The sequence below is a fragment of the Heterodontus francisci genome, chromosome 41 (assembly GCF_036365525.1).
Source record: "Heterodontus francisci isolate sHetFra1 chromosome 41, sHetFra1.hap1, whole genome shotgun sequence".
Classification (NCBI taxonomy): domain Eukaryota; kingdom Metazoa; phylum Chordata; class Chondrichthyes; order Heterodontiformes; family Heterodontidae; genus Heterodontus; species Heterodontus francisci.
The window spans coordinates 31,313,917-31,340,067 of record NC_090411.1 but is presented as its reverse complement, the minus strand read 5'-3'; the positions used below and the strand labels follow the sequence as shown (position 1 = coordinate 31,340,067).

The following is a 26,151-nucleotide window of genomic DNA, read 5'->3' as shown; positions in this document are numbered from 1 at the left end:
AGCAATTTGCATCCATATCAACCCGCCCTCTCTGCCACTTGCTGGGTAGCAATCGGTACCAAGGCAAAATTCCCAGGGTACCGGCCAGTCTCCATGCGCATGTACTCAGCATGCGTCAGCAGGGTTATTCCACTTTGGAAGGCATCTCAGCCCACCCTGAGATCAACTATACTGCCTCAACAGCTGCCTCATCATAAAATTATTGAAACTAAGTACAAGTAGGGACTCGATTACAAGGTTTGGGGAAAATCCCAGAACTTAATGCTGCAGCAGGTAACATCCATCCTAGATCATTGCTGTTGACACCATAGTTATTCACATTACTAAGAAATCACCATTTTGTGCATTAAGCAACAGTAAATTATTGCCAATTATCACTTCAACTATTATTAATCTTCTTGGGAGAACGTGACTCAAAACGAAAGCAACTGGGCACTAGCATCCTGTTACTTAACACAAAGAAATCCAGGGTGTTATGTGTTGGCACCCGACTGCCAACTATAATTCGAAAGACACGACAAATTCAAAATAGGCCAGTGGAAGGATGTACGGCCTGGTTCATTGCCAGAAATGGAAAAGGAAGATGATTTAGTTGTGCTTATGGAGACCTCATGAACCGTTTCCAGTCAACGCAAAGTTGTCATCGACAACACCAATCAAACACTGGGAGGGTGTTTGACTAACAAGTCGAAGCAAGTCATTCTAATCTTGCATAGATCAATACTGAGGTTACACTTGGAAGACTGCGTGCAAACATTCTACCTTTAAAAAAGGCCATTGATGCATTGAGCAGCGTTAAAGCAAAAGATAATTCCAGGAATTAAGAGTTCCAAATCCAAAGGGAAGTGTTGCAAATTTAAGTGTGTTTTTATTGGATAGATGACTGAGGTCTTTATAGTGAGTGTTGAGAAGCCTCAATAATGGTCATGTGATAGGGCTGGCGAACAACAGCAGGGGAAAAGTTAAAGTTTAATAGCCCTCAAGACAAAAAGGCAGACTTGCATTTATATAGCACCTTTCACCACCCCAGGACATCCCAAAGAGCTTAATAGCCAATGAAGTACTTTTGAAGTGTAGTCACTGTCGTAAAGTAGGCAACATAGCATGCAATTTGCACACAGTGAGCTCCCACAAACAATAAATGATCAGATCATTTGTTTGTGATGTTGGTGGAGGGTAAATATTTGCCAGGACACTGGGGAAAACTCACCTGTTCTTTAATCGAAATAGTGCCATGGGATCTTTTACGTCCAGCTGAGGGGGTAGACGGGGCCTCAATTTAATACCTCATCCACAGACTAGAGATCAGGAAAAAAAAACTTCTGTAGATAGAGGGAACAGATCCAGCAAAAGCAACTTTTGATGTGATTAACCCCATTCGAAAGCGAGAGAAGGATAAATATTCCTGGTAAAAAAAGAGAAGCCCATTTGCCTTTGAAGATGTGAGCATTTATCCCAAATTTTCTCCTCAATTGACTAACTGCTCCTTGTTGTCTATCCAACAATGATAACCTACATTAAATCAACCCTGAAAGTATTTCACAGATGTTATCTCTGCAGCTCGAGTAGCACAGGACTCCTGTTCCATACTGCCCGACTCCACATCTACAGCTTTTAGACTTCATGCCGCGCATACTAGTCTTAACTTCAAAATGCAATGGCAACTATCTAAAGGAAAAGTGTATTTATTGTCAAAAATAACCTCAAATTCCTTTCCTTACTAGATATTATGTCCCTCCTCAAGAATGGAGATTTTCACATTAACAGCTCTTGCTGGGAGTCTCTCGAACATCTATGGCACTATAGAGGGAAAAGGAATTTTCTTTTTAACCTTACTTAATTTTGAACTCATTTTCTCTAGTTCTGCCATCCCTAAATAGCCTCTGGACATCCACATCATCTGTGACTCTCTGCCTTTGAAACACTGGGTGGCTGCACCATTGCGATCCTGCGGGAGTGCCGCACTGTCAGAGGCACCATTTTTCAAATGCGATGCGAAAACTAAGACTCTGTCTGTCCTCTCAGGTGAACGCAAAAGATCCCATTGCACTGTTTGAAGAAGAGCAGGGGAGTTCTCCTGGCCAGTCACCAATGAAACTGATTAAACTTGTCTCAAATCTCATTTGCAGTTTGCGGGGCCTTACCGTGTACAAATTGACTGTTTAGTTTGCCTACACGGAAATAGGGTTTGCAGCTTGAGAACAATGCATTAGCTACGGAGGACTCTGGCAATCCCCGAGGCCATGAAATTTAGGACCCAATCATAATTGCCACATTATTCTGAAATTTCGGCAATACAACAATATCTTTTTGAAAGATAGGTACGTAAAATTTCAAATTCTTTTTCATTTACTCCTGGGACGTGGGTGTTGCTGGTAAGGCAGCATTTAAGACTAATTTATCCTTAATTGCCCGCAAGATGATTGTGGTGAGCCACTTTTATGAATACAACTGAGTTCCTTTCTGGGCCATTTCAGAGGGTAGTTAAAAGTCAACCACATTGTTGTGGGTCTGGAGTCACATAGAGGCCAGACCAGCAGCTTTCCTTCACTTAAAAGGGGCATTAATGAACCAGCTGAGTTTTTAAGGCAATCTGGTCACCAGATTTATTTAATTAACTGAATTTAAATTCCCAGCTGCTGTGGTAGGATTTGAACTCATGTCTGCAGATCATTAGTCTCGGTCACTGAATTATGGTCCAACAACTTAACCACTATGCAACCATACCCCATTTATCTTTACAGGTAGAGCACTTCCAGCTAAAATGTTCCTTTGGTACTGGATTAAACGTTTTTCAGCTTTATTTCCAACATGTGGCAACATAGATATAAAGTTGGCTGAGTGACAGGAAACAGTAGTGGTGAACAATTGTTTTTCAGACTGGGGGAAGGTATACAGTGGGGCTCCCCAAGGACCACTGCTTTTCTTCATCTATATTAAATGACCTAGATTTGGGCGCACAGGGCACAATTTCAAAATTTGAAGTTGACAAAAAATTTTGAAGTATTGTGAACTGTGAGGAGGATAGTGATAGACATCAAGAGGACATGGACAGACAAGCTGCTGGAGTGCGCAGACACATGGTGGATCAAATTTCATCTGGAGAACTGTGAAGTGGTACATTTTGAGAGCAAGAACGTGGAGAGGCAATATAAATTGAAGGGCACAATTCTAAAGGGGTGCAGGAACACAGAGAGACTGGGGGTATATGTGCATAAATAATTGGCAGTGGCAGGGCACGCTGAGAAAGCGGTTAATAAGGCATTCAGCACCCGAGTTTTATAAATGGAGATATAGAGTATGAAAGCAAGAAAGTTATGATGAACCTTTATAAAACACTAGTTCGGCCTCAACTGGAATACTGTGCTCAATTGTGGACACTGCACTTTAGGAACCATGTGAAGGCTTTAGAGAGGGTTATGAGAATGGTTCCAGAGATGTGGATAGATTGGAAAAGACAGGGCTGATCTCCTTAGAGAAGAGGAGGTTGAGAGGAGATTTGATAGAAGTGTTCAAAAATCACGAGGGGTCTGGACAGAGCAGATAGGGAGAATCTGTTCCCATCGGAGAACCAGAGGTCACCAATTTAAGACGGTTGCCAAAAGAACCAAAGGCAACATGTGGAAAAACTTTTTTTTTTAAAATGCAGTGAGTACTTAGCATCTGGAATGTCCTGGCTAACAGAGTGGGGGAGGTAGATTCAATGGCGGCTTTCAAAAGAGAATTGGATAAGCATCTGGAGAAGTAGGGCTACAGGGAAAGGGGGAAGCAGTGCGATTAACTGAGTTGCTCTGGCAGACAGCTGGCACAGACAAGACAGGCTGAACGGCCACTTTTTGTGCTGTAACCATTTATAACATGCCTGGCTAACAACTGGTGTTTTTGCACAATGTGCCAATTATTGTACATTTTCACTCAAAGTGGTCATCAACAATAATGGTGTAAAAAGTTCTGACTCTGCTCTTTTTAAAAACCTCATTCGCCCTCATTCTTATACATCGTATTATTTACAGACTGTTTCCACTCAGATGCGACCTCCACGATCCAAATACTGCCAACAGAAGAAACCTATTCAGAGTCAAGGAGTTCATATATAAAACACAGGATTCAATAACTAGTTTTGGATTTTAATTAAAATACCCTTGAGATGTATGAAAGGCAACCCATACTTGACAGGGTTGTTGATAACTGCTTCACATTGACTATCTTCAGCAAACATCCAATGACCATACAATAACTTTCCACCTTCAAGGTAAAAAAAAACTTGCATTTATATCACCCTTTAAAAACCTCAAGTTGTCCCAAAGCGTGTCTGAATTACTTTTGAACTGTAATCACTGTCGACATTTGGTAAACGTGACACCTAATCAAGATCGCATAAACAGATGAACAGCCAGTTAATCCATAAATTTGAACTCATTCAAAACTCTGCTGCCTGCACTCGAACTTGCACCAAAGGCCGTTCCCCTATCACCCCGTGCTCGCTGACCTACATCGGCTCCCGGTTAAGCAATGTCTTGTTTTTAAAATTCTCATCCTAGGTTTCAAACCCCTCCATGGCCTCAACCCTCCCTGTCATTCTGACCTCCTCCAGCCCCACAACCCTCCGAGATCTCTGCACTCCTCCATTTCTGTTCTGTTGTGCATCCCGGGTTTTAACTGCTTCATCACGGACGGCTATGCCTTCAGCTGCTTAGGCCCCAAGCTCCGGAATTCCCTAAACCTCTCCGCCTCTCTCTTCTCCTTTAAGATGCTCCTTAAAACCTACCTCGTTAGCTCCCTGTCATAGTATCTCCTTCTCTGGTTCCGTGCCAAATTATGATCGATAATGTAACACGTTGGGACATTTTACTACGTTAATGCAAGATGTTGTTTTAGTGTTGTTGGCTCAGGGATAAATATTGGTCAGGACATCTGGAGAAATCCCCTGCTCTTCTTCGACATAGTGCCATGGGATCTTTCATGACTTGGTTTAACATCTCATCCCTCAGTACTGAACTCAAGTGACAGGCTATATTATGTGCTCAAGGCTTAAAGTGTCACTTGAGATTCCATCACAGAGCTAAGCTTACACCTTACTAGTGGACACCAATCCATGTTACAATAATAATAGTTTACAATAATCAACTGAGGAAGATCTGCTCAGTTTGTGCTGTTCCAGAAAGCGTGTATGGGATGAACTTGGGCTGAAAATCAAGGCCAGGCTTAAGGCAATGGTCTTGTCATCTCCATGGCTAAGAGATTTGGACAGTTTACCAGTGCCACAAAGAGTGAAATCCTCTGCCTCCGCACGTCTCCATTACCATGAACAGCGTGGTGTTAAAAGGAACATCAAGAACTGAGCGATCAGAGAGAAATCCAGGGCACAACTTGCTACAGACATTCAATTGGCAGAAAGCCATTCAGCAAGACTGATGAGAGACAGCTTGTTGAAGCTGTACAGGAGGAAAAAAAAAGAGAAAATAAGAGGTAGATTATCCGGGAATCAAATGCAGATGTGCTTGCCTCTTCCTTACTCAACCTCTGAGCCTTTACAGGATCGTGCTGCAAGACAAGAAGGCCCCTGATCAAGATATCACAGCCAACCAAACACATGGATCTCATTTCCTGTTTCAATATGCATAGTCTTACAGCTACCTAAATAAAAAACCATCTGCCATTCCTTAGCCCATCTGCTAAAGTGATCCAATACCAGTCTCTGCTACCTCACCCTCCCCATCTCTAAATCCTCCTTCGGCCCCACAACCCTCCAAAATCTCTATGCTCCTCCAATTCTGGCCTCTTGTGCCTCTCCAATTTTCATTGCTCATTCACCATCAGCATTCAACATAATCATGGCTGAACTTCAACTCCACTTTCCTGCCCCACCCCCAAATCCCTCGATTTCCTCAGTGTCCAGAAATCTATCAGCCTCAGCCTCGCTATGTACAGCCCTCTGGGTGAGAATCTAAAATAGTCTCAACCCTTTGAGTGAAGAAATTTCTCTTCGTCTCGGTCCTAAATGGCAGACCCCTTATTCTGAGACTGTGCCATTCTCTCAGCATCTACCTCGTCAAGCCCCTCATGAATTTTCTATGTTTCAATGAGATCACTTCTCGTTCTTATGAACTCTAGGAAATATAGGCCAGCCTACTTAATCTTTGGGGTGGCACAGTGGCTCAGTGGTTAGCACTGCAGCCTCACAGCTCCAGGAACCGGGTTCGATTCTGGGTACTGCCTGTGTGGAGTTTGCAAGTTCTCCCTGTGACCGCGTGGGTTTTCGCCGGGTACTCCGGTTTCCTCCCACAGCCAAAGACTTGCAGGTTGATAGGTAAATTGGCCATTATAAATTGCCCCTAGTGTAGGTAGATGGTAGGGAATATGGGATTACTGTAGGGTTAGTATAAATGGGTGGTTGTTGGTCGGCACAGACTCGGTGGGCCGAAGGGCCTGTTTCAGTGCTGTATCTCTAAAAAAAAATAAATAAATAAATAATCTCTCATAAGACAATCCCATCATTCTAGTAATCAGTCTTGTGAACCTTTGTTTCACTTCCTATAAAGCAAGTATATCCTTCCTTAGGTAAGGAGACCAAAATTCTACACAGTACTCCAGGTCTGGTCTCACCAAAGCCTTATATAAAAGGGCAGTAAGACTTTGTTACTCATACTCCAATCACTTTGTAATAAAGGCTAACATACCAGTTGCTTTACCAACTGCTTGCTGTACCTGCATCTTAACTTTGTGATTCATATAAAAGAAAACCCAGGTGCCTCTGAATATCAACATTTCCCAGGCTCTCATCTTTTGAAAAATGCTCTGCTTTACTATTTTTCCTTCCAAAGTGGAAAACTCCATATTATATTCTGTCACATTCTTGCCCACTCACTTCAGCTGTCTATATCCCTTTGCATCCTCCTCACAGCTTACCATCCCACCTAACTTTGTATCATCAGCAAACTTGGATAGATTACACTTGGTCAGCTCAGCTAAATCACTGATATGGATTGCAAATAGTGGAGATTAGAACATAAGGGAACAGGAGCAGGAGTCGGCCATTCGGTCCCTCGAGCCTGTATCGTCATTTGATCAAACCATGGACGATCTGATTGTGGCCTTAACTCCTCTTTCCTGCCTGTCCCCCATAACCCTCAACTCCCAAATAGATCAAAAATCTGTTTAACTCAGCCTTGAATATATTCAATGACTCAGCCTTCAGTGCTCTCTGGGAAGAGAATTCCAAACACCAACGACCCTCTGGGAAAAGAAATTCCTTTGCAGCTCGCCTTAAATGGGAGAGACCCCTCATTCTGAAACTGTGCCCCTTAGTTCTAAATTCCCCTACAAGGGTAAACATCCTCTCAGCAACTAACTGGTCAAGCCCCCTCAGAATCTTACACATTTCAATAAGGTTGCCACTCAATGCTCTAAACTCCAATGAGTATAGGCCCAACCTGCTAAACCTTTCCTCATAAGACAAACCCCTCATCCTGGGAACCTGCGTAGTGAACCTTCTCTGAACCACGTCCAATGAAAGGTTGTCCCTCTTTAAATAAGGTGACCAAAACTGTACAGAGTACTCCATGTGTGGTCTCACCAACGACCTGTACAGTTGTAGTAAGACTTTCCTACTTTTATACTCCATCTCCCCTTGCAATAAAGGCTAACATTCCATTTGCCTTCCTAATTACTTGTTGTACCTACATTCTGACCTTTGGTGGTTCATATACAAGGACACCCTGGTCCCTCTGTCTCACAGCATTTTGCAGTCTCTCTCCATTTAAATAATATTCTGCTTTTCTATCCTGCCAAAGTGGAAAACCTCACATTTTCTCACATTATACACCATCTGCCACATTTTTGCCCATTCACCTTAACCTATCTATATCCCTTTGCAGACACTTTGTATCCTCCTCACAATTTGCTTTCCTACCTATCGTCGTACCGTCAGCAAATCTGGCTATAATACTGCATCCAAGTCCCTTCACCGAAGTCATTAATACAGATTGTAAATAGTTGAGGCACCAGCACAGCTCCCTCGTTCTAGTGCTAATCCTTGCTGGACCCCATTAGTTACAGCCTGCATCCTGAAAATGGTCTGCTTATTCCTACTCTCAGTTTTCCACCCATTAACCAAGCCTCAATCCATACTAAAATATTGCTCCAATTCTGCAAACCCTAATTTTGGCAACAACCTATTGTGTGGCAACTTACCGAAAGCTTTTTGAAAACCCAAAATTCACCACAACTACTGGTTCTTCCTTTTCTAGCCTACTAGTTAGAACTTTATCAAACACTACTTCCCTTTCATAAATGACTGTTGATTCTTCCCAATCATATTATTTCCTAAGTTACCATGTTCCTAATAATAGATTCTAGCATTTTCTCCACTACTGATGCCAGGCTAACTTGCCTACAATCTCCCACTCTCTTTTCCTGAATAATGGGGCTATATTTTCTGCCTTCCAATCCACAGGGACCATTCTAAGAGCTAGGGAATTCTGGAAGATCAAAACCAATGCATACACAATCTCTAAAAACCCCAGGAAGAAGGCCAACAGCTTCAGAAGATGTCAGCTTTCAGTCCCAGAAATTTATCCAATTATATTTCTTCACCAATGCTAGTTCTCACTAGACCCTTGGCTCCCCACTATTTACAGAACATTTATGTGTCTTCTACCGTGAGACAGATACAAAAACATAATTTTTTTTTTTTTAAAAAGGTCTCTGTCATTTCCTTATTCCCCATTATAATTTCTCCTGTCTCTGCCTGTAAGAGTCCCACATTTACTTTAGTTAATCTCTGTTTTCATCCCTATAGAAGTTTTTATAACCTGTTTTCATGTTTAGTTTACTCTCGTACTCTATTTTCTCTCCCGATCAATTTCTTGATCATCTTTGCTGAATTCTAGAATCCTCCCAATCTTCAGGCATACTACACTTTCACACATTATAAGCCTCTGACAAAAGCAAAATACTGCAGATGCTGGAAATCTGAAATAAAAAACAGAAAGTGCTGGAAATACCCAGCAGGTCTGGCAGCATCTGTGGAGAGAGAAATAGAGTTAACGTTTCAGGTCTGTGACCTTTCATCAGAACTGGAAAAAGTTAGGGAAATGCTGGGGGTTGGGTGGGGGGGGGGGGGGGGAAATGGAGAACAAAAGGGGAGGTCTGTGATAGGGTGGAAGGCAAGATAGATTAAATGACAAAAGGGATGATGGTGCAAGGCAAAAGGAGCGGTGGGGGTGGGGGGGGGGGGGGTGGTGGTGCTGGTAATAGGACAAGTAGAGAAAAAGAGGGGTTTAGAGGAGCGGTAAATGGCAACAGCAGAATCATTACCAGTAGCTGCTGTCCAAAAAATGGGTGTCAGAGGTGATGATCTGAAATTGTTGAACTCACTGTTGAGTCTGTAAGGCTGTCAAGTGCCTCATTGATAGATGAAATGCAGTTCCATGACCTTACGTTGAGCTTCACTGTAGTGTGGGACACCAAGGGCAGAGTGGGAGTTGGCTGGACAATTAAAGTAACAGGCAACCCGAAGCCCAGAGTCATCCTTGCAGATTGAACGAAGGTGTTCCGCAAAGCAGTCACCCATTCTGCATTTGGTCTCCCCAGTGTAGAGCAGACCACATAGTGAGCAGCAAATGCAATATACTAAATTGAATCACATGCAAATCGCTGTAGTGCCTGGAAGGAGTGTTGGAGATCTGGACGACAGGAAGGGAGGAGGTAAAATGGCATGGAAAGGTGCCGTGGAAGGGGAGGGAGTGTTGGGGGTGATTGAGGAGTGGACCAGGTTGTCACAGAGGGAACAGTGAATGCTGAAAGGGGAGGGAAAGATGTGTTTGGCAGTGTCATCACACTAGAGGTGGCAGGAAATGATTTGTTGAAAGTGGAGGCTGGTGGGGTTGAAGGTGAGGACAAGGGGAACCTTATTATGGTACTGAGGGTTGGAGGGGGGGGCGCGGGGACCAAGAACAGAAGTGCAGGAAATGGGATGGACACACTGTGGAGGAGAATCCTCATCCTCAGTTGAGCAAAAGACATATTGGAAGCACTGGTATAGAAGGCAGCATTGTCAAGGACAGATGCAATGAAGACAGAGAAACTGGAAGGATGGAAGCAGGGTGTGAGGAAATGTAGTCAAGGTAGTTATGGGAGAAAGTGGGCTTATAGTGGATATTAGTTGATAGCCTAACCACAAATTGGAAACAGAGAAGTCAAGGAAAGGAAAGGAAGAGTTGGAGATGGACCATATGAAGGAGATCGAAGGGTGGAAATTGGGAGCAAAGTTGATTTAGGTTTCCAGTTCAGGGCCAGAGCAGGAAACAAAGCAAAAAGAGGTGAGGGAAGGAACCCGAGTAGGTCTGGAACAAAAGGAATGTTCCACGTATCCCACAAAAAGGCAGGTTTAGCTCAGACCCATATGGGTTCTCATAGCAACATCTTTTACTTGGAGGAAGCGAGTGGAGTCAAAAGAGAAGTTGTTCAATGTGAAAATGAGCTCAGGCGGATGGAGACTGGTTGGGCCTCCGTTCAAGAGGCAGCAGCCCTCAGACCTTCATGGTATTGGGGGTGGGGCTAGTGGTGGAGGTGTAGAGGGATTGCATGTCAATGGTGAAAAGACGACGGTTAAGGTGAGGAAACTGGAAGTTGTTAAAGTGGCGGAGGACATTGGAAGAGTCGCGTATGTAGATGGGAAGGGACTGGACAAGGGGAGAAAAATACAGAGTCGAGATAGGAAGCAATCAGTTCTGTGGGGCAAGAGCAGGCTGAAACGATGGGTCTGCCAGGGCAGACCTGTTGGGAATCTTGGGAAGGAGGTAGAAGCGAGCTGCTTGGCGTTGGGAGATGATGAGGTGGGAGGTAATGGAGGGAAGATCTTCCAGAGGAGAGGTCAGTGACAGTCCTGAAAACAATGGCCTGGTTAGGTGATGTGGTCAGAGGGAAGTAGGGGAGGCGCAAGAGAGTTGGTGCTCAGCCCCACCAAGGTAGAGTTTGGTTCACCAAGCAACAGCTGCGCCACCTTGTTGGCAGGTTCCATGACAATGTTAGGGTTCAATCTGAGAGGTAGAGTTCAGAGAATGGTAGAGTACAGTGAGGGGGGCAGAGAAATGGAGATGGCTGATGCCACATCAGCAGTTCTCAAGGAAATAATCTAGAGAGACTAAGAGGCCATAGAGAGGGGTCCAGGTGGAACAAGAACAAAAAAACCAATAAGATAGGAGAAAAGGTCCACTGTGCGGGGCGTAGACTCCTGGCCAAAGAAGTGGGCGCAGAGGCAAAGGAAGAAGAGCACAGCGCGCGCCAAACTCAAAATTCACTGCGGTGGAGGCACATGGGGATGAAGCTGAGGCCTTTGGTGAGGACTGATCAAACGGCTTCAGAGAGGGGATAGTGAAAACACAGCAAAGGGTGAGATTGGAAGAAGGGATGGGATCGGAGGAAAATGAAAGGGAAGAAGGATCTGGAGGGGCATTGGTATCCAAGTGCTGTTGAAGCTCATGAGTTTATCTAACTTTCCTTAAATGTATCTTTGCTAACTGCTTCAACCATTCCCTGTGGTAGAGTGTTTCACATTCTAACCACTGTTTGCCTAAAGAAATCCCTCCTAATTCTTTACTAGATTTATTAGTGACCATCTTATATCTGTGTCCTCTAGGTTTGACTCCTCGATGTCTATCCTATCAAACCCCTTCATAATTTTAAAGACCTCTATTAGGTCGTCCGTCAGCCTTTTTGTTATTGGAATAAAGAAACCCAGCCTATTCAATCTTTCCTGATAGTTATAACATCTCAGTTCTGGTACCATCCTATTTTGCACCTTCTCCAGTGCTTCTGGATCCTTTCTCTAATGTGGAGATTAGAACTGTGCACAGTTCTCCAAGTGTGGTCTAGCCAAGATTCTGTAGAAGTTCAGCATAAGTTCTTAATAGCTTCACATTAAAAAAAAACCCACCATCATGCAGTTTAGTCAGGTGGTCTGTCCAGCGACCTCAAGACGTGAACGAGGATCTCATACCTGTGGCAGTGCGATACTGAGCTGTCTCTGCAGGGACTCCTTCTCGTGTCCAAGTTCTCGCAGGCGCAGCTGAGCGCCAGCCAAGCTCTCCTGGGTCTCCCGCAGGCTTTCCAGCAACCGCTCACGCTCATTCAGCATGTTCACCATGAGCTGCTCAAAGTTGGCGTCATCCGACCCATACTGAGAGCCCCGTCGGTTGTCCTCGTTAATGGTCGGCATCACTTCGCACATCATCTTGTCCGAGTTAGACCATTGGAAACCTCGAGAGATGTGACGGCAGCCAGTGGCAGCAGAGGACTACCAGATGGTTTCTCGATGACGTGTGTGCGTGTGTGTGAGGAACAGCGGGTCCAGGCGGATTAATGCTAAAAACACAGAAATAATCAAGCAAAATATTAATGAAAAGAGATCCGGGACTATTAGCCTTACATTTGGATGTTGATGCTCAAGATCAGAAACTCACTAAGGTTCCAGAAAGCAAAAGAAATCTTTTACAGTTTCATACGTTACTAGAACTCAGAAATATGTAACTGGAGAATGTTACAGAAACCGTTCTCATTGGCTCTAAACAAGGCTCCTCTGTCTCTCTTGCATTGCAACTGGCTGATGGGACTGCCTCTTGTTCCAGCAGATTCCTGTTGGCACTGACTGTTCGTTGCTGAAGTCGCAATACTCACGAGAATGTGTGAGAGAATATGCGAGGTGATCAGTCCATGTCCAGCCTTAAAATGAGGCTGGGGTTGATTTTAAAAGCCAAAGTTTCTTCAAAACCCATCTGAAATCCACAATGGAAATTTTTCCCTCTACCTCTCCAATTCCTTTGCTTCTTTTAAGACAAAAACTTGCATTTATATCCAATCTTTAACACAGTAAAACAGCCCAAGGTGCTTCACAGGAGAGTTATCAAGCAAAGTTTGACACCAAGTCACAGAAGTTTTAGTTTTTAGTTTTAGAGATACAGCACTGAAACAGGCCCTTCGGCCCACCGTGTCTGTGCCGACCATCAACCACCCATTTATACTAATCCTACACTAATCCCACATTCCTACCACATCCCCACCTGTCCCTATATTTCCCTACCACATACCTATACTAGGGGCAATTTATAATGGCCAATTTACCTACCAACCTGCAAGTCTTTTGGCGTGTGGGAGGAAACCGGAGCACCCGGAGGAAACCCACGCAGACACAGGGAGAACTTGCAAACTCCACACAGGCAGTACCCAGAATCGAACCCGGGTCCCTGGAGCTGTGAGGCTGCGGTGCTAACCACTGCGCCACTGTGCCGCCCTTAAGTTGTCAGGAAAGATGACGCACAGTTTGGTCAAAGACGTAGGTTTTTAAGGAGTGACGGAGAGGTTTATGGAGGGAATTCCAGAGCTTGAGGCCCAGGCAGCTGAAGGTATGGCCGCCGATGGAAATCCGGGATGTACAAAAGGTCAGAATTGGCCTCTTAAACGGTCTCCATCAAACCATCAAGTAGACCTAATTGTACTTTTGTAGGGGTTCAGAGTTGGCAATCCTAGGACTGATGTCACTAAAACAGTGGTGTTTACTTAGGTAATACCGGATTGATTCACATGAAGCAGTTTTGAGTCCATTCCTGCCCCCTTTTCACAAGTTCTAGAATAAAACCATTGTTACGACTAGGCAGGAGGAGTGCACTCTCTCTTCTAGCTCCACTTCTCCACAGGTCACAACATGTATATAAATGTTTACCCAGTTAATCATGTACTCTACTCTTTATTGCGGAATAAAATACACCAACCAGGTTTCTTTAATAAACAACAAAATTATCAGATTACAAAACAAGTCTTATCCAGTAATGAAGAAAAGCATTAACACACAGATTGAAATATGAAAGTTCCCTTTTAAAATCACCCACATAACAAAATACAGAAATTCTCTCTGCAGAGGTCTGTTACAAGAAAAAGACAAAGAAAGAATACTTGGGACAAACACTTGCTAATTTTTGAAGAAAACAAAGATGATATGGAAGGATGGCAGTTGTCCCTTTTGGTCTGGGGCCTGGGTAGGCGGTGACGGGTCACTGGGATCTTTTCTGGAGCAGTTCCTATCTGGCAGCATCGAGAATTAATCAGGCAGGTTTTTCCAGGAGAAATGTGGCATCAGAGGTTTCAGCCAGCACACACTTGAATCGCAGGGTTTTTTTTCAAAAGACAGGAGGAAAGAGGAACTGACACACTGGACTTCTTAAGGTCTCTTAGAGAGTTGCAGGGAAGATGAGCTGGGGTGTCTTTTTCCTTGGCAGGCAAAACACCAACTGTCTTCAAAACAGTTCACACCCCAACTGAACTGAAAACAATCTAAACCCCAAACAGCAAGTCAACCTCTTGACCTTCACAAACCTTGACATGTGGCTTCTCTGTAAACATCTTCCCTTAGTCCAAGGTTCCTGTTGTTTATTTATCTTAAGGCAGGTGATCTCCAGTAGAGGTTGTTTTTAACACTCCTTGATTCATTCAGTAAGTGTTTTCAGTCAACTGTCCTTTCAAAGATCCCAGTGAAAAAAACAAAGTCCAGCGTTTCTTCAGGCTTCCAATGAATCAATTTCCACAATTCAAATGAGTCCTTCAAAACATTTTTTTTTTTAAAAAGCCTCTCATCATCAAGCAGCATGAGGCAGATATTCCTGCTAGTCACACAAACCCGCACGTTATTTTATCATTCCAATAGCTGTTCCCACCCCCCACCCAGAACATTGCAGATGAAACAAGCAACGAGGAGAATGAAGGAATACAATTACAGGATACTGATGGAGTGCTGCATTGTCGGAGGCGCCATCTTTCAGATGAGATGTTAAACCAAGTAAAGCTTGGTTACCCGACCCGAACCCGACAAGACCCGACTACATACGTTGGGTTGGGTTCGGGTCGGGTCTGGTCTATATTCCGATTCCAGCATTCGGGCTCGGCTCGGGTCGGGTCGGGCTGGACAGGACACTGCTTCTGGGAGGTCACAGGATCAGGCTTACTCATGATTCCCTACAACTCCATCTGCAGGAATAGCCTGCTGCTAGAATGGATGAACAATATTCATGGGTCATGTCGAGCGCGAAAAAAAATTTAAAGGATTCAGGCCTGGGTCGGGTCGGGTTGGGTTTTAATTTTATACCCAAGCCAGGCTTTAAAACCAAGGCCCTGTCTGTCCTCTCGGGTGGATGTAAAAGGTCCCATGGCCACTATTTCGAACAGGAGCAGGAAACTGCTCCCCAGTATCCTCAATCAATATTGATCCCTCAGCCAATGCCGAAAAAACGACATCTGGTCATTATCACATCGTTACTTCTGGGATCTGCCAGTATGTAAAATGGCTGCCACCTTTTCTACATTGCAACAGTGACTACACTTCAAAAAAAAAATACTTCATTGGGAGGTGCCGAAAGGCACTACACAAATGCAAGCTTGTTCTTGTTTTTAAATCAACAATTGCTGTGCTACAATTGACATCAGCAGCCCTGGGCCAGTGAAGAGGAGGAAAGGGAGGAGGGGGGATAATTAGCCAGGGTTCCCGCTCCTTCCAGTCACCCATTCTGGAAAGTGTGGATAACAAGCGAGACCAGGACAAGGCTCAGCTGCGATGCCCTCAGCAGTCAAATAGGCCACTGGCACTCAACCAAACTCAGGAGAAATAAGTAAGAACTTGCATCTATAATGTACCTTCATATCCACAGGATGCCACAAAATGCTTTACTTCCGAATTTGGAAGCACGGCAGCCAATTTGCGCACAGCAAGATCCCACAAACAGCAATGAGATGAACAACCAGTTTATCTGTTTTTTTTTTGGAGCGATATTGGCTGGGGGATAAATATTGGTCAGGACACTGCGGGGGAAATGCCCTGTTCTTCTTTGCAAAAGTCCCATGGGATCTTTTAAATCCATCTGAACAGGCAGATGGAGCCTTAGTTTAATATCTCAATGGAATGGCTACACCTCTGACCGTGCAGCACCCGCTCAGTACTGCACTGACATGTCGGCCTAGATTACGTGCTCAAATCCCTGGAGTGGGACTTGAACCCACAATTTTCACACTCAGGCGAGAGCCACTAAGGCAAGCTGACACTGGAAGAGGAGAGTGATAAATGAGGTGTGGGGGGGAGGAAGGAGAGAGATGATTTTAAAAACCCTCAGCTCGAGTTCCTCTGGGACAGGTTTCACAATGTACCAGCTTCCGATTCTAGACACAGTTATCTTATTATCACACTTTACATAACAGGAAGCATTATAACTGCTCAGCTGGAATAATCGTTGCATCTGCAATTTTAGTAAGCATTTCCTCTTACCTTTGATAGCCAACGGCAACCTTAACTGGTCTGGCCTACACGTGACTCCAGTATTATGGTCCTGTCATTTTGTCGGTCCTGTCGGAGCAAAACTGGAGAAGGAAACATTGCCCTATTGTTATCCTGACCAGTTACTCGCAGGAGTGTCTGGGAGGTTCAGTTTTTACTCCGAGGAGATTCCAGAAGTTTGGGGCAACCAGTTGGAGATGAGCCAAAGCAGTCCAGGGCTAGAAGCGAGACTGGGACACTCCTGGACTGCATGGCTGAACCACTCAAATCCCCCAAACTAGCTGTGCCACTGACTTTTCCATTCAGCAGGATGGGACACAACTAAAGACAGAAATTACAGCACAGAAACTGCCCATTTGGTGCAAGTGCCAGTGTCTATGTTCCACACGAGCCTCCTCCCACCCCATCTGCATATCCTTCTATTCCTTTATCAAACATGCGCTTAGCTAGCTGCCCCTTAAATGCATCTGCACTCCACCTCAACCACATCTTGTGATAGTGATTCCCACATTCTCACCACTCACCGGATAAAGAAGCTTCTCCTACGAAGTGCCTTGGGATGTTTTATTAGGTTAAAGGTGCTATATAAATATAAGTTGTTGTTGTTGATGAATTCCCTACTGGATTTGTTAACAACTAGCTTATATTTATGACTCCTGACAAGTGGAACATTTTCTTTACGCCTACCTTATAAAAATCTTGATGATTTTAAAGAGCTGTATCAACTCACCCCTCAGCCCTCTCTTTTCTGGAGAAAAGAGCCTCAGGTCATTCAGTCTCTCAATATAGATATAACCTATCATCCTTGTACATCTTTCTGCACCTCCTCATGTGCCTCATAAGAACACGAGGAGTAGGCCATTCGGCCCCTCGAGCCTGTTCTGCCATTCAATAAGATCATGGCTGATCTGATTGTGGCCTTAACTCCACTTTCCTGCCAGCCCCCCATAACACTTGGTTTCCTTGTAGATCAAAAATCTGTCTAACTCAGCCTTATATATATTCAATGACGCAGCCTCCACTGCTCACTGTGGGGGGGGGGGGCAGGGGGGAAAGAGAATTCCAAAGATTAACAGCCCTCTGACAAAAGAAATTCCTCCTCATCTCCATCTTAAAAGGGAGACCCCTAATTTTGAAACTGTGCCCCCGAGTTCTAGATTCCCCCATAAGGGGAAACATCCTCTTAGTATCTACCCTGTATCCCCCCCTCAGAATCTTATATGTTTCAATAAGATTGCTGGTCATTCTTCTAAACTCCACTAAGTATAGGCCCAACCTGCTCAACCTCTTCATCCCAGGGATCAGTCGAGTGAACCTTCTCCGATCTGCTTCCCAGAAGCCCCAAGCTAAGCATGGAGGTGCCGAGACAAGGGCACAGTAAGGTAACAGTCTCAGCAGAGGAAGAAGTGTCATTGACCAACTGAAACAATAGCAAATATATCCCTTAAGGAGACCAAAACTGTAGGCATTCCTGTAGGTTTGGTCCCACCAATGCCCCGTACAGTTGTAGCAAGCCTTCACTACTTTTGTACTCTTTCTCCCCATCTGTTCCCCTAGATCCTTTTACTCCTCTACGCCCTTTAGATTCATTTTCCCACCAAATATGCAGTCTCCTTATTCTTCCCACTAAAATACACTGCCAGAAGGAAATAAAGATAAAAGGGACAACACACAGGGCTTATTCAGAGTCACAAGTATTGACCACAAGTGACACTGCTCCAATTCTCTGTAGTTTTTGACTTTACTACGCAGTTTATTTTATTTATTTATTTAGCGATACAGCACTGAAACAGGCCCTTCGGCCCACCGACCATCAACCACCCATTTTTACTAATCCTACATTAATCCCAATACCCTCTCACATCCCCACCTTCCCTCAATTCTCCTACCACCTACCTATACTAGGGACAATTTATAATGGCCAATTTACCTATCAACCTGCAAGTCTTTGGCATGTGGGAGGAAACCGGAGCACCCGGAGGAAACCCACGCAGACACAGGGAGAACTTGCAAATTCCGCACAGGCAGTACCCAGAATCGAACCCAGGTCGCTGGAGCTGTGAGGCTGCGGTGCTAACCACTGCGCCACTGTGCTGCCCAAGATACTCCAGCCCAGACTGCAAGAGGACAGTGCAGTGAGGGAGAAGTAGATTGCTGTGCAGCCTCTGAAGCTTTTCACAGGAAACTCCCACCTCACAAGCCCTGCAGGTGCACAAGTAACTCTGTGATAATTAATATTTTCAAAGGCCTCTGGTTAAGCTTTTTCACTCAGATGGATTATATAATGACATATGACATTAGTGAGCCACGCACGACACACAAACCACACACACCACGCAGCACACTCAACACACAGACCACAAGTCTCATACAAACACACACACACAACATGCCACAACCCACACACACAACCCCACACACTGATGCGAGATATACCAGCATTCAACCTTGAAGAACTGCCACTTCATAAGACACCATCTGTTTTTCCTGCACTCAAATGCTTCATTCTGCAACACCAGGTTACGTGCTGCGTGCCTGTTTGTTTGCAGCCTATGCCATTCCAAACTCCTTTTGAAAATTCGCTTTATGGGATGAGAAAAGGGGAAATAAGGATGGGGCAAAAATATAAAACCGGAATACACAAGAAAACACCTAAAAAGCAACTTCAAAAAAAAAGATTCTAACTGAAGTGTCAGCCAAGTAGCCCCAAGCTAAGCATGGAGATGCAGAGACAAGGGCACAACAAGGTAACAGTCTCCACAGAGGGAGAAGCGTCACTGACCAATTGAGACAACAGCAAACAAACTGTGGCACTGGGAACAAAGGTACCAACCCAAACAGGAGAGGAAAACTGATCAATGAGGCAGGGCAAGGATGCTAGCAGTCCCTATAAAGAAAAAAAAGAGGGGGGAAAATGTATAAAAACTAACTTGGGGAGGGAGGTGGGAGCGGATGTTTTGTCCGTTCTCAGCCTCCGACAATCTTTGTTCACAAGATTTTTAAAAAGTGCCAATGGGTGTGGAATGATTGTGACAAAATGGTGTTTCTCTCAGTTAATCTCTATGTATCTGGAAGCAAGTTAGTCATTCTGTGTGATCTAGTCGGAAAAAAAAAATCAGCTACATTTACCCTTTGCTGGGAGTTTGAGGCGATGTGATAATAAAAATGAACACATTCTTAAACACTGGATTAGCTCCGTAACTGAACTCCATTCATTCCCATTGAAGTGTCTCTCCCATTCTCCAGCCACTTACATATTTGGCTTGAGGGCGCTCGGTGTCACCGTGTGGAACCATTATACATTGAGAACATAAGAAACAGGAGCCAGAGTAGACCATACAGTCCCTCGATCATGGCTGATCTGTCTCAACTCCACTTTACCACCCAACCCCACATCCCTTGACTAGTAACCCAGAGACCAGGTTAGTGATCTGGGGACATGGGTTCGAATCCCACCAAGGCAAATGGTGAAATTTGAATTCAATTAACCTGGGAATTAAAGAGCTAGTCTAATGGTGACCATGAAACCATTGTCGATTGTTGTAAAAACCCATCTGGTTCACTAATGTCTCTTAAGGAAGGAAATCTGCCTCCAAAGATTGGTCTGGCCTACATGTGACTCCAGACCCACAGCAATGTTGACTCTTAAAATGCCTCTGAAATGGCCTAGTAAGCCACTCAGTTTAAGGGCAATTAGGGATGGGCAATAAATGCTGGCCTAGCCAATGATGCCCACATCCCACAAACGAATAAAATAAAATGGTTGATCCCTTATCCTGATAGTGTGGCCCCGAGTACTATTGTCTCTCTTCTCTCACCAATACTTTATATTTCTAGCTTCTTAGGTGGGGAGTGGGGGGCTAGGTGGTGGATGTGGGAGAAAGCATGGAATTGGCCAGTACTCACCTAGACATTCACTGAAACTACAAACTGCAAATTCATTGCTGTTCCAATCTAACTACTGACTCTACTTCCACTCACTCAGAGCGAACGACTGCTTTTTCTATTGTCATTTTACAGACACTTGCACACATGCTGTGTCTTACTGCATTCAATTGGAGTAAAGAAAGATCCTCTAAAATAGGTGATAATTGATAATTATGGATGGTGGAAAGTGATGCACTTGTGTCACCTGTGTCTCAGTTGGTAGCACTCTCACTTCTGTGTCACAAGGTTGTGAGTTCAAGTCCCACTCCAGGCTGACACTTCAGCGCAATACTGAGGGAGTGCTGCACTGTCAGAAGCGCCATCTTTCAGTTGAATCATTACACCATGGCCCCTTCTGCCCTCTCAGTTGGATGGAAACGGTCCCATGGCATTATTTCGAAGAGCAGGGGAGTTCTCCTTAGTGTCCTGGTCAATACTTATCCCTCAATCTACATCACAATAAAAAAAATTTAATCGGGTCATTACCACGTTGTTATTTATGGGAGCTTGCTGTGCACAAATTGGCTGCCATGCTTCCTACATTACAACAGTGACTGCATCTCAGAAGTACTGCATCAGCTGTAAAGTGCTTCAAGATGTCTGGTGGTTGTGAAAGGTGCTATATAAATGCAAGGTTTATTTTGTTCAAAATCTAAATAGGTGAACAAGATACAGCAGGCAGTAATGGAGTGTAGTGCAGAAATTATGTCCGGGCAGCTGCAGACATTGTGCTCCATCAACATGACTATCAGATTTCCATAAACCACTACCTTCCCAATCTTTACTGGACCTACTGGCACTCCTGATATTAGAATAATTACCTAATATTGATGATGCTGCGCAGAGGGAGCTTTACTCTGTATCTAACGCCATGTTGTACCTGTCCTGGGAGTGTTTGATGGGGACAGTGTAGAGGGAGCTTTACTCTGTATCTAACGCCATGTTGTACCTGTCCTGGGAGTGTTTGATGGGGACAGTGTAGAGGGAGCTTTACTCTGTATCTAACCCCGTGCTGTACCTGTCCTGGGAGTGTTTGATGGGGACAGTGTAGAGGGAGCTTTACTCTGTATCTAACCCCGTGCTGTACCTGTCCTGGGAGTGTTTGATGGGGACAGTGTAGAGGGAGCTTTACTCTGTATCTAACCCCGTGCTGTACCTGTCCTGGGAGTGTTTGATGGGGACAGTGTAGAGGGAGCTTTACACTGTATCTAACCCCGTGCTGTACCTGTCCTGGGAGTGTTTGATGGGGACAGTGTAGAGGGAGCTTTACTCTGTATCTAACCCAGTGTTGTAACTGTCCTATTAAACCTAGATACTAACAAAAGTGCTAAAAAAAAAGTTTTCCATCCACAAAATTTGCCATTTTTCACCCTGGTGACTATTAAAAAAAAACACCAATAAATATACATAAAACAATAAACAAACTTAAGAATAAAACAACAACCACCAAGGATGGAAAGGGAAAATAAAATCAGTTGGAAGGGAATCTTTCCTGTGGTACCATTAGTGACGAGTGACATGAAGAGGACCTCTTGGCTCAGAGAATGGTGCGTGTTGGGGGTGGGGGAAGGTTTTAAAGAAACAAGTGCTGTGTAAGGATATACTTCCTCATTCATTTGTACACAGAGGCTGTTTGGCGTGATTGTGCAGGAAGCAACCACAAGGAGAGACAGAGGGTAAGGTGGCTCATACTGTCTATCAGAGTAATGAACACGCCAAATACTGAGCTGACACTTCCACTCATGTCTGATCATGCGCCAAAGAAATACTTCAAACCATCTTATATGGACCCATTATGCAAACAGTAATATTGTTAGAAGCCTATCTGCTCCTTTCTATTTGCCCGTCAATGGCAGCAAATTAAATCACCATTTAGCAGGAGCTGGATTGGGTTGTGTCCCTCTCAAACCCTCTCTGCTCCACTCTTTCTCCTGGTGGTTTCCAGCTCCCCACAAACAAGGCCTCCTCCTCCTCTGAAGGGCATTTGCGTGCTGTACCCTTCCCTTCACCAATATTAAATGCGAAGAGGTGCGAGAGTGCACATGGGTGCCCTCTCGCTCTCAGGCTGAGTAACCATGACCGAGAACACACAGTACAGATCATCAAAAGCACAAATTCCAAGCTGTATCTCTAAATAAATAAAACCTATAACTGTCACTCGGTGTTCTCTCACAGTTCAACTAAGATAATTATATGAAAATGTGACATTCTATCCTCCACTACCTCGGCCATGTCACTCTGGCCCTCTTCCCATCAACTTCAAATTTCTCTACAGCCTCCACTACAACCCTACATCCTAAACTCTTCCAGATTCTGGTGCTTTGTTCAATTCCCCTTCACTCCTCCGCTTTATGACGATGGCAAACCCTTCAGCCATCCTGCCCCAACACTCTCCCCGACAGCCTCAGTCTCGATACATCTCTACCCATCTTCGAAAGCTGGTTTAAAATCCACACCTCCTGGATGACATCTTCGGCCCACCTGCCTTAGTCCAAGAGAGAACAAACTAGCATTTATACAGAACACTTCATTACCTCAGGCCATCCCAAAGCACTTTAAAGCCAATAAAGTACTTTTGAAGTGTAGTCCCTGTGTTAATATAGCAAACTGCTCCAGAATCCTGTGATGTTTCACTATGTTAAAGGCACTGTACAAATGCAAGTGATTGTTGGTCTTCATTAAAGACCCAGTGGGGAATAAAATAATTATACCTTGACTTTTGCGCTTTCCCAAAATCCCAATGACAGTTCTGACAATTCTACTGGCACCATCTGGCATCCTCCTTTTACCACATCAGGATCATTTCCATCAAAACTTGTTTTGTTGAATATTAAGAGTTGATGTAGATTGCCCCGAGGGTGATCCGGCAGTAATGAATTGCTGACAAAATTATTTTATCCTAAACACAATTTGTTTCACAGAATTCAGGGACACCTTAGCTTCCTGCAGACAAACACAATTAGAGCACTGCACAATAGCAGGTTAACAGTGCACCGAACAAACTGCCATTGTTCATCTAGATTGCGTGTTAACAAAACTAAAGCTCACTCAGTGTGTACTTGGTTTTTGGACAGTTCTCAGACACAATCTCATTCACCCAGTAGAAGCTACTCTCGTACCTGTAGCCTCTGACACGTCAACCCAATCCTCTTGCCATCTACTTCACTGTGAGCTATGTTCACTGCAACACAACCTGAAAAACACTAACTACACATTTATTAATTCTTTCATTCAAAATTAATGAATTAATCATTAAATGAGCTGAAAGGGGGAGCCATTAGCTCATAACTTGGAGATTAGAGTTCAAATCCTAGACATTTCCCTGCAAAGGAAGCTGCATTGTCCCATTGGAAGGGGGAAAAGGGGGAAGTTCCGAGAGGTAAGCAAGAGGTCAGGGAGCAGTCTCTTCATTCACCAGTCAAGCCCATCTCTAGGCAGACCGACTGGTGACAGCATCCAAGAGTATGTCTGCGAGCTACACCATCCTATTCATCCAGCGAGGAACGCCAGGAAGTACCACATAGAATAACGCACAGCACAAGAAACAGGTCATTCAGCCCAAATAGTCTATGCCAGCATTTATGCTTGAAAAGAGCCTCCTCCCACTCCTCTTCATCTAACCCCCATCAGCATCTTGGGAAACGATTTTCCTCTTTTTAAAAAAAAAACCCTCAATTGCTAAAATAATTAACTAACCATTGGTATGACGAATCACTTCATAAACCTCAAAATTCAATTATCTCTATTTGTCAATTTTTTTTTAAAAAACACACTGATGAAGCAGCATCCAATCATTGTGTATTTAATGCCAATCCCACGTCCTGAGTATCACTGTGCCCAGTACACTGTGTGCACATACACATGGATCAATTATGTATTGGTTCGCCTACAGACACAGACTATATGAGAGGAGACTGAATACTGACACCAGTCACCTTATAAAATGCATCTACAGGACTCCTAACTGTTTCTCAAATGCATCCATCATATGGTCTACAGCCCAACACATCTTCCGAGTTAATCACTGCAGAGAGGCCATTCAAAATACCAGTGGAACACAATATACTTATGACAAACCTAGCGCGTTAAAGGGAATTATGTGTGCTATGTAGTTGCTGATAATAAATTGCTCACCTACAAATCGCGACTAGCAGCAATAATCCTCGAGACAAGCTCGCTGGAGATAGCCACATGAATTCAAATCCGTGCATTCTGAAGTGGCAAAGAATTTGCTGATTTAAAAAAATATATAAACACTGCATTTTGAAAAGGGAATGGTCGGGACTTGGTCACCAACCAGTAATGGAAGCAAGTCAATGATATATAGATATAAATCACTGTGGCAGGAGGTGTTCGCAACTAAGGCGGCGCAGCAAAATGCAGGTATTGAAAAAGCATCACGTTTTTACAAGGCTGTACAATTAAATGCAGAAGGCAGGAAAAAGAATATATAAAATCGTCCCTTTCTTTAACTAATCACTGAAACGGAGCATCTCTTTTTAGACTAGATTTTTTGGATGCACAGGAACCTGAAACCCAGTCCATTCTTGACATGACAGGGATCCAGTTGAAAAACACAGGGTGTGTTTTTTTTAAAAATCATTGCAACATAGTCTGATCGCCCGCACCCCACAGATTCTTGTTATTTCTAACATGAAACTATTTGCATTTGCAAAAGGATACCTGTACAGATGGATAGATTGTATCTGGCTCCAGATGGGTTTGATCGAATGTAAAGTGGATGTAATATACAGAAATGCTCTCTCTCACCCTCCCCTTCCAAAAAATAAAAGGCAGGCAGACCGTCTCCACTGCTACAAATCACTGTACTCTCCCTTCATTCTAAATCAGGGGTCGGCAACATCTCCCTTAGCAGAATGTTAGGGAGTAGGGAATGGGATTGGGGGGGGGGGGGGGGCGGGGAGGGAGATTACAACATAAAACAGAACACATACATATATACATACGAAACAGATTCCAACCTTTCAGCAAGTGGTCATACTTTCCTGCACGTTTAAAAAAAAAAGAGAGGAAAAAAATGAAATGGTGATTATGATGGGCACAATGCAGAAATCACAGCCTGGAAGCATCACTCACACCCTCCCCAAGCCAACCCAAACACAGCAGATGATGCTTTGCAATGATTTAGCATTGAACCATGTTTTTTTTTTAAAAACACCCTTTCATCAAACCACATTTTCAATTGCATGCATTTAGATATACTCACAGCTGCGAGAGGATTCCAGCTTCTCGCCCTCTCCTGTTCCCAGTTTTCCCCCTTTTTTTCCACTTTATCCCTGCATTCCTCCCCCCCCAACTCCTTTAACCTTAAAGGGGAGGGAGGATTTCAGGCAACTGAAATTAAATCTCCCCCCCCTCCCAAAAAAATAGCCCTCTCACTCATCCACTACTTCCCATTGAAAAAAAAGGGAGACAAGATTCCCAGAATCCGTCCCTGCAATTCCCGCCCACCTTTACTCCAAAGGGAACGAAGTTGAAGCCATTTCTGATCAGCTGCAGATCCCGCTGGACGTCAATCACGGTGATTGACAGCCGGGGCGACCAATCGGCGGCGCAGCTATCCCCCCCCCCCTCCTCCACGTTCACCAGTGAACACTGCAGAGTGCGGGGGGCCGGGGGGGCGGTGACCGCTCTGACTGACATCTGCACCGACCTATGGAATGGGTGGGAACGGGCAGCAGCCAGCCAATGAAGGTTGAGCGGGGGCGGGGCTCCAAATAGGGATGATGTCATGCTTAAAGTGTGTGATGTCATTCCAGGGCTGGGCCAGGTGCGGTAACCTGGGGAAAGAAAAAACTCAGATTCCTGAAGCCATCTATTGTGTGATATTCTGCAAAATAGATCTCCTCCAAACAATGCATTCAGGGCTTAGAAAGTATTGTGAGGAG

General features: G+C 44.3%; 1 protein-coding gene across 7 annotated transcripts in view; it reads right to left on the bottom strand.

Annotated features, from left to right (window-relative positions):
- Positions 1–25,752, bottom strand: part of ppfia3 (PTPRF interacting protein alpha 3) — a 105,248-nt gene extending 79,496 nt beyond the window's left edge. For all 7 annotated transcript variants that reach the window (XM_068019709.1, XM_068019711.1, XM_068019710.1 and 4 more), the window contains exons 1-2: positions 25,470–25,752; positions 12,002–12,366 (exon numbers count right to left, since the gene is read on the bottom strand). In XM_068019709.1, the coding sequence (XP_067875810.1) occupies positions 12,002–12,235 (234 nt within the window). In that variant the 5' untranslated portion in view covers positions 12,236–12,366; positions 25,470–25,752. The remainder of the gene's footprint in view (positions 1–12,001; positions 12,367–25,469) is intronic.
- Positions 25,753–26,151: the final 399 nt, after the last annotated feature.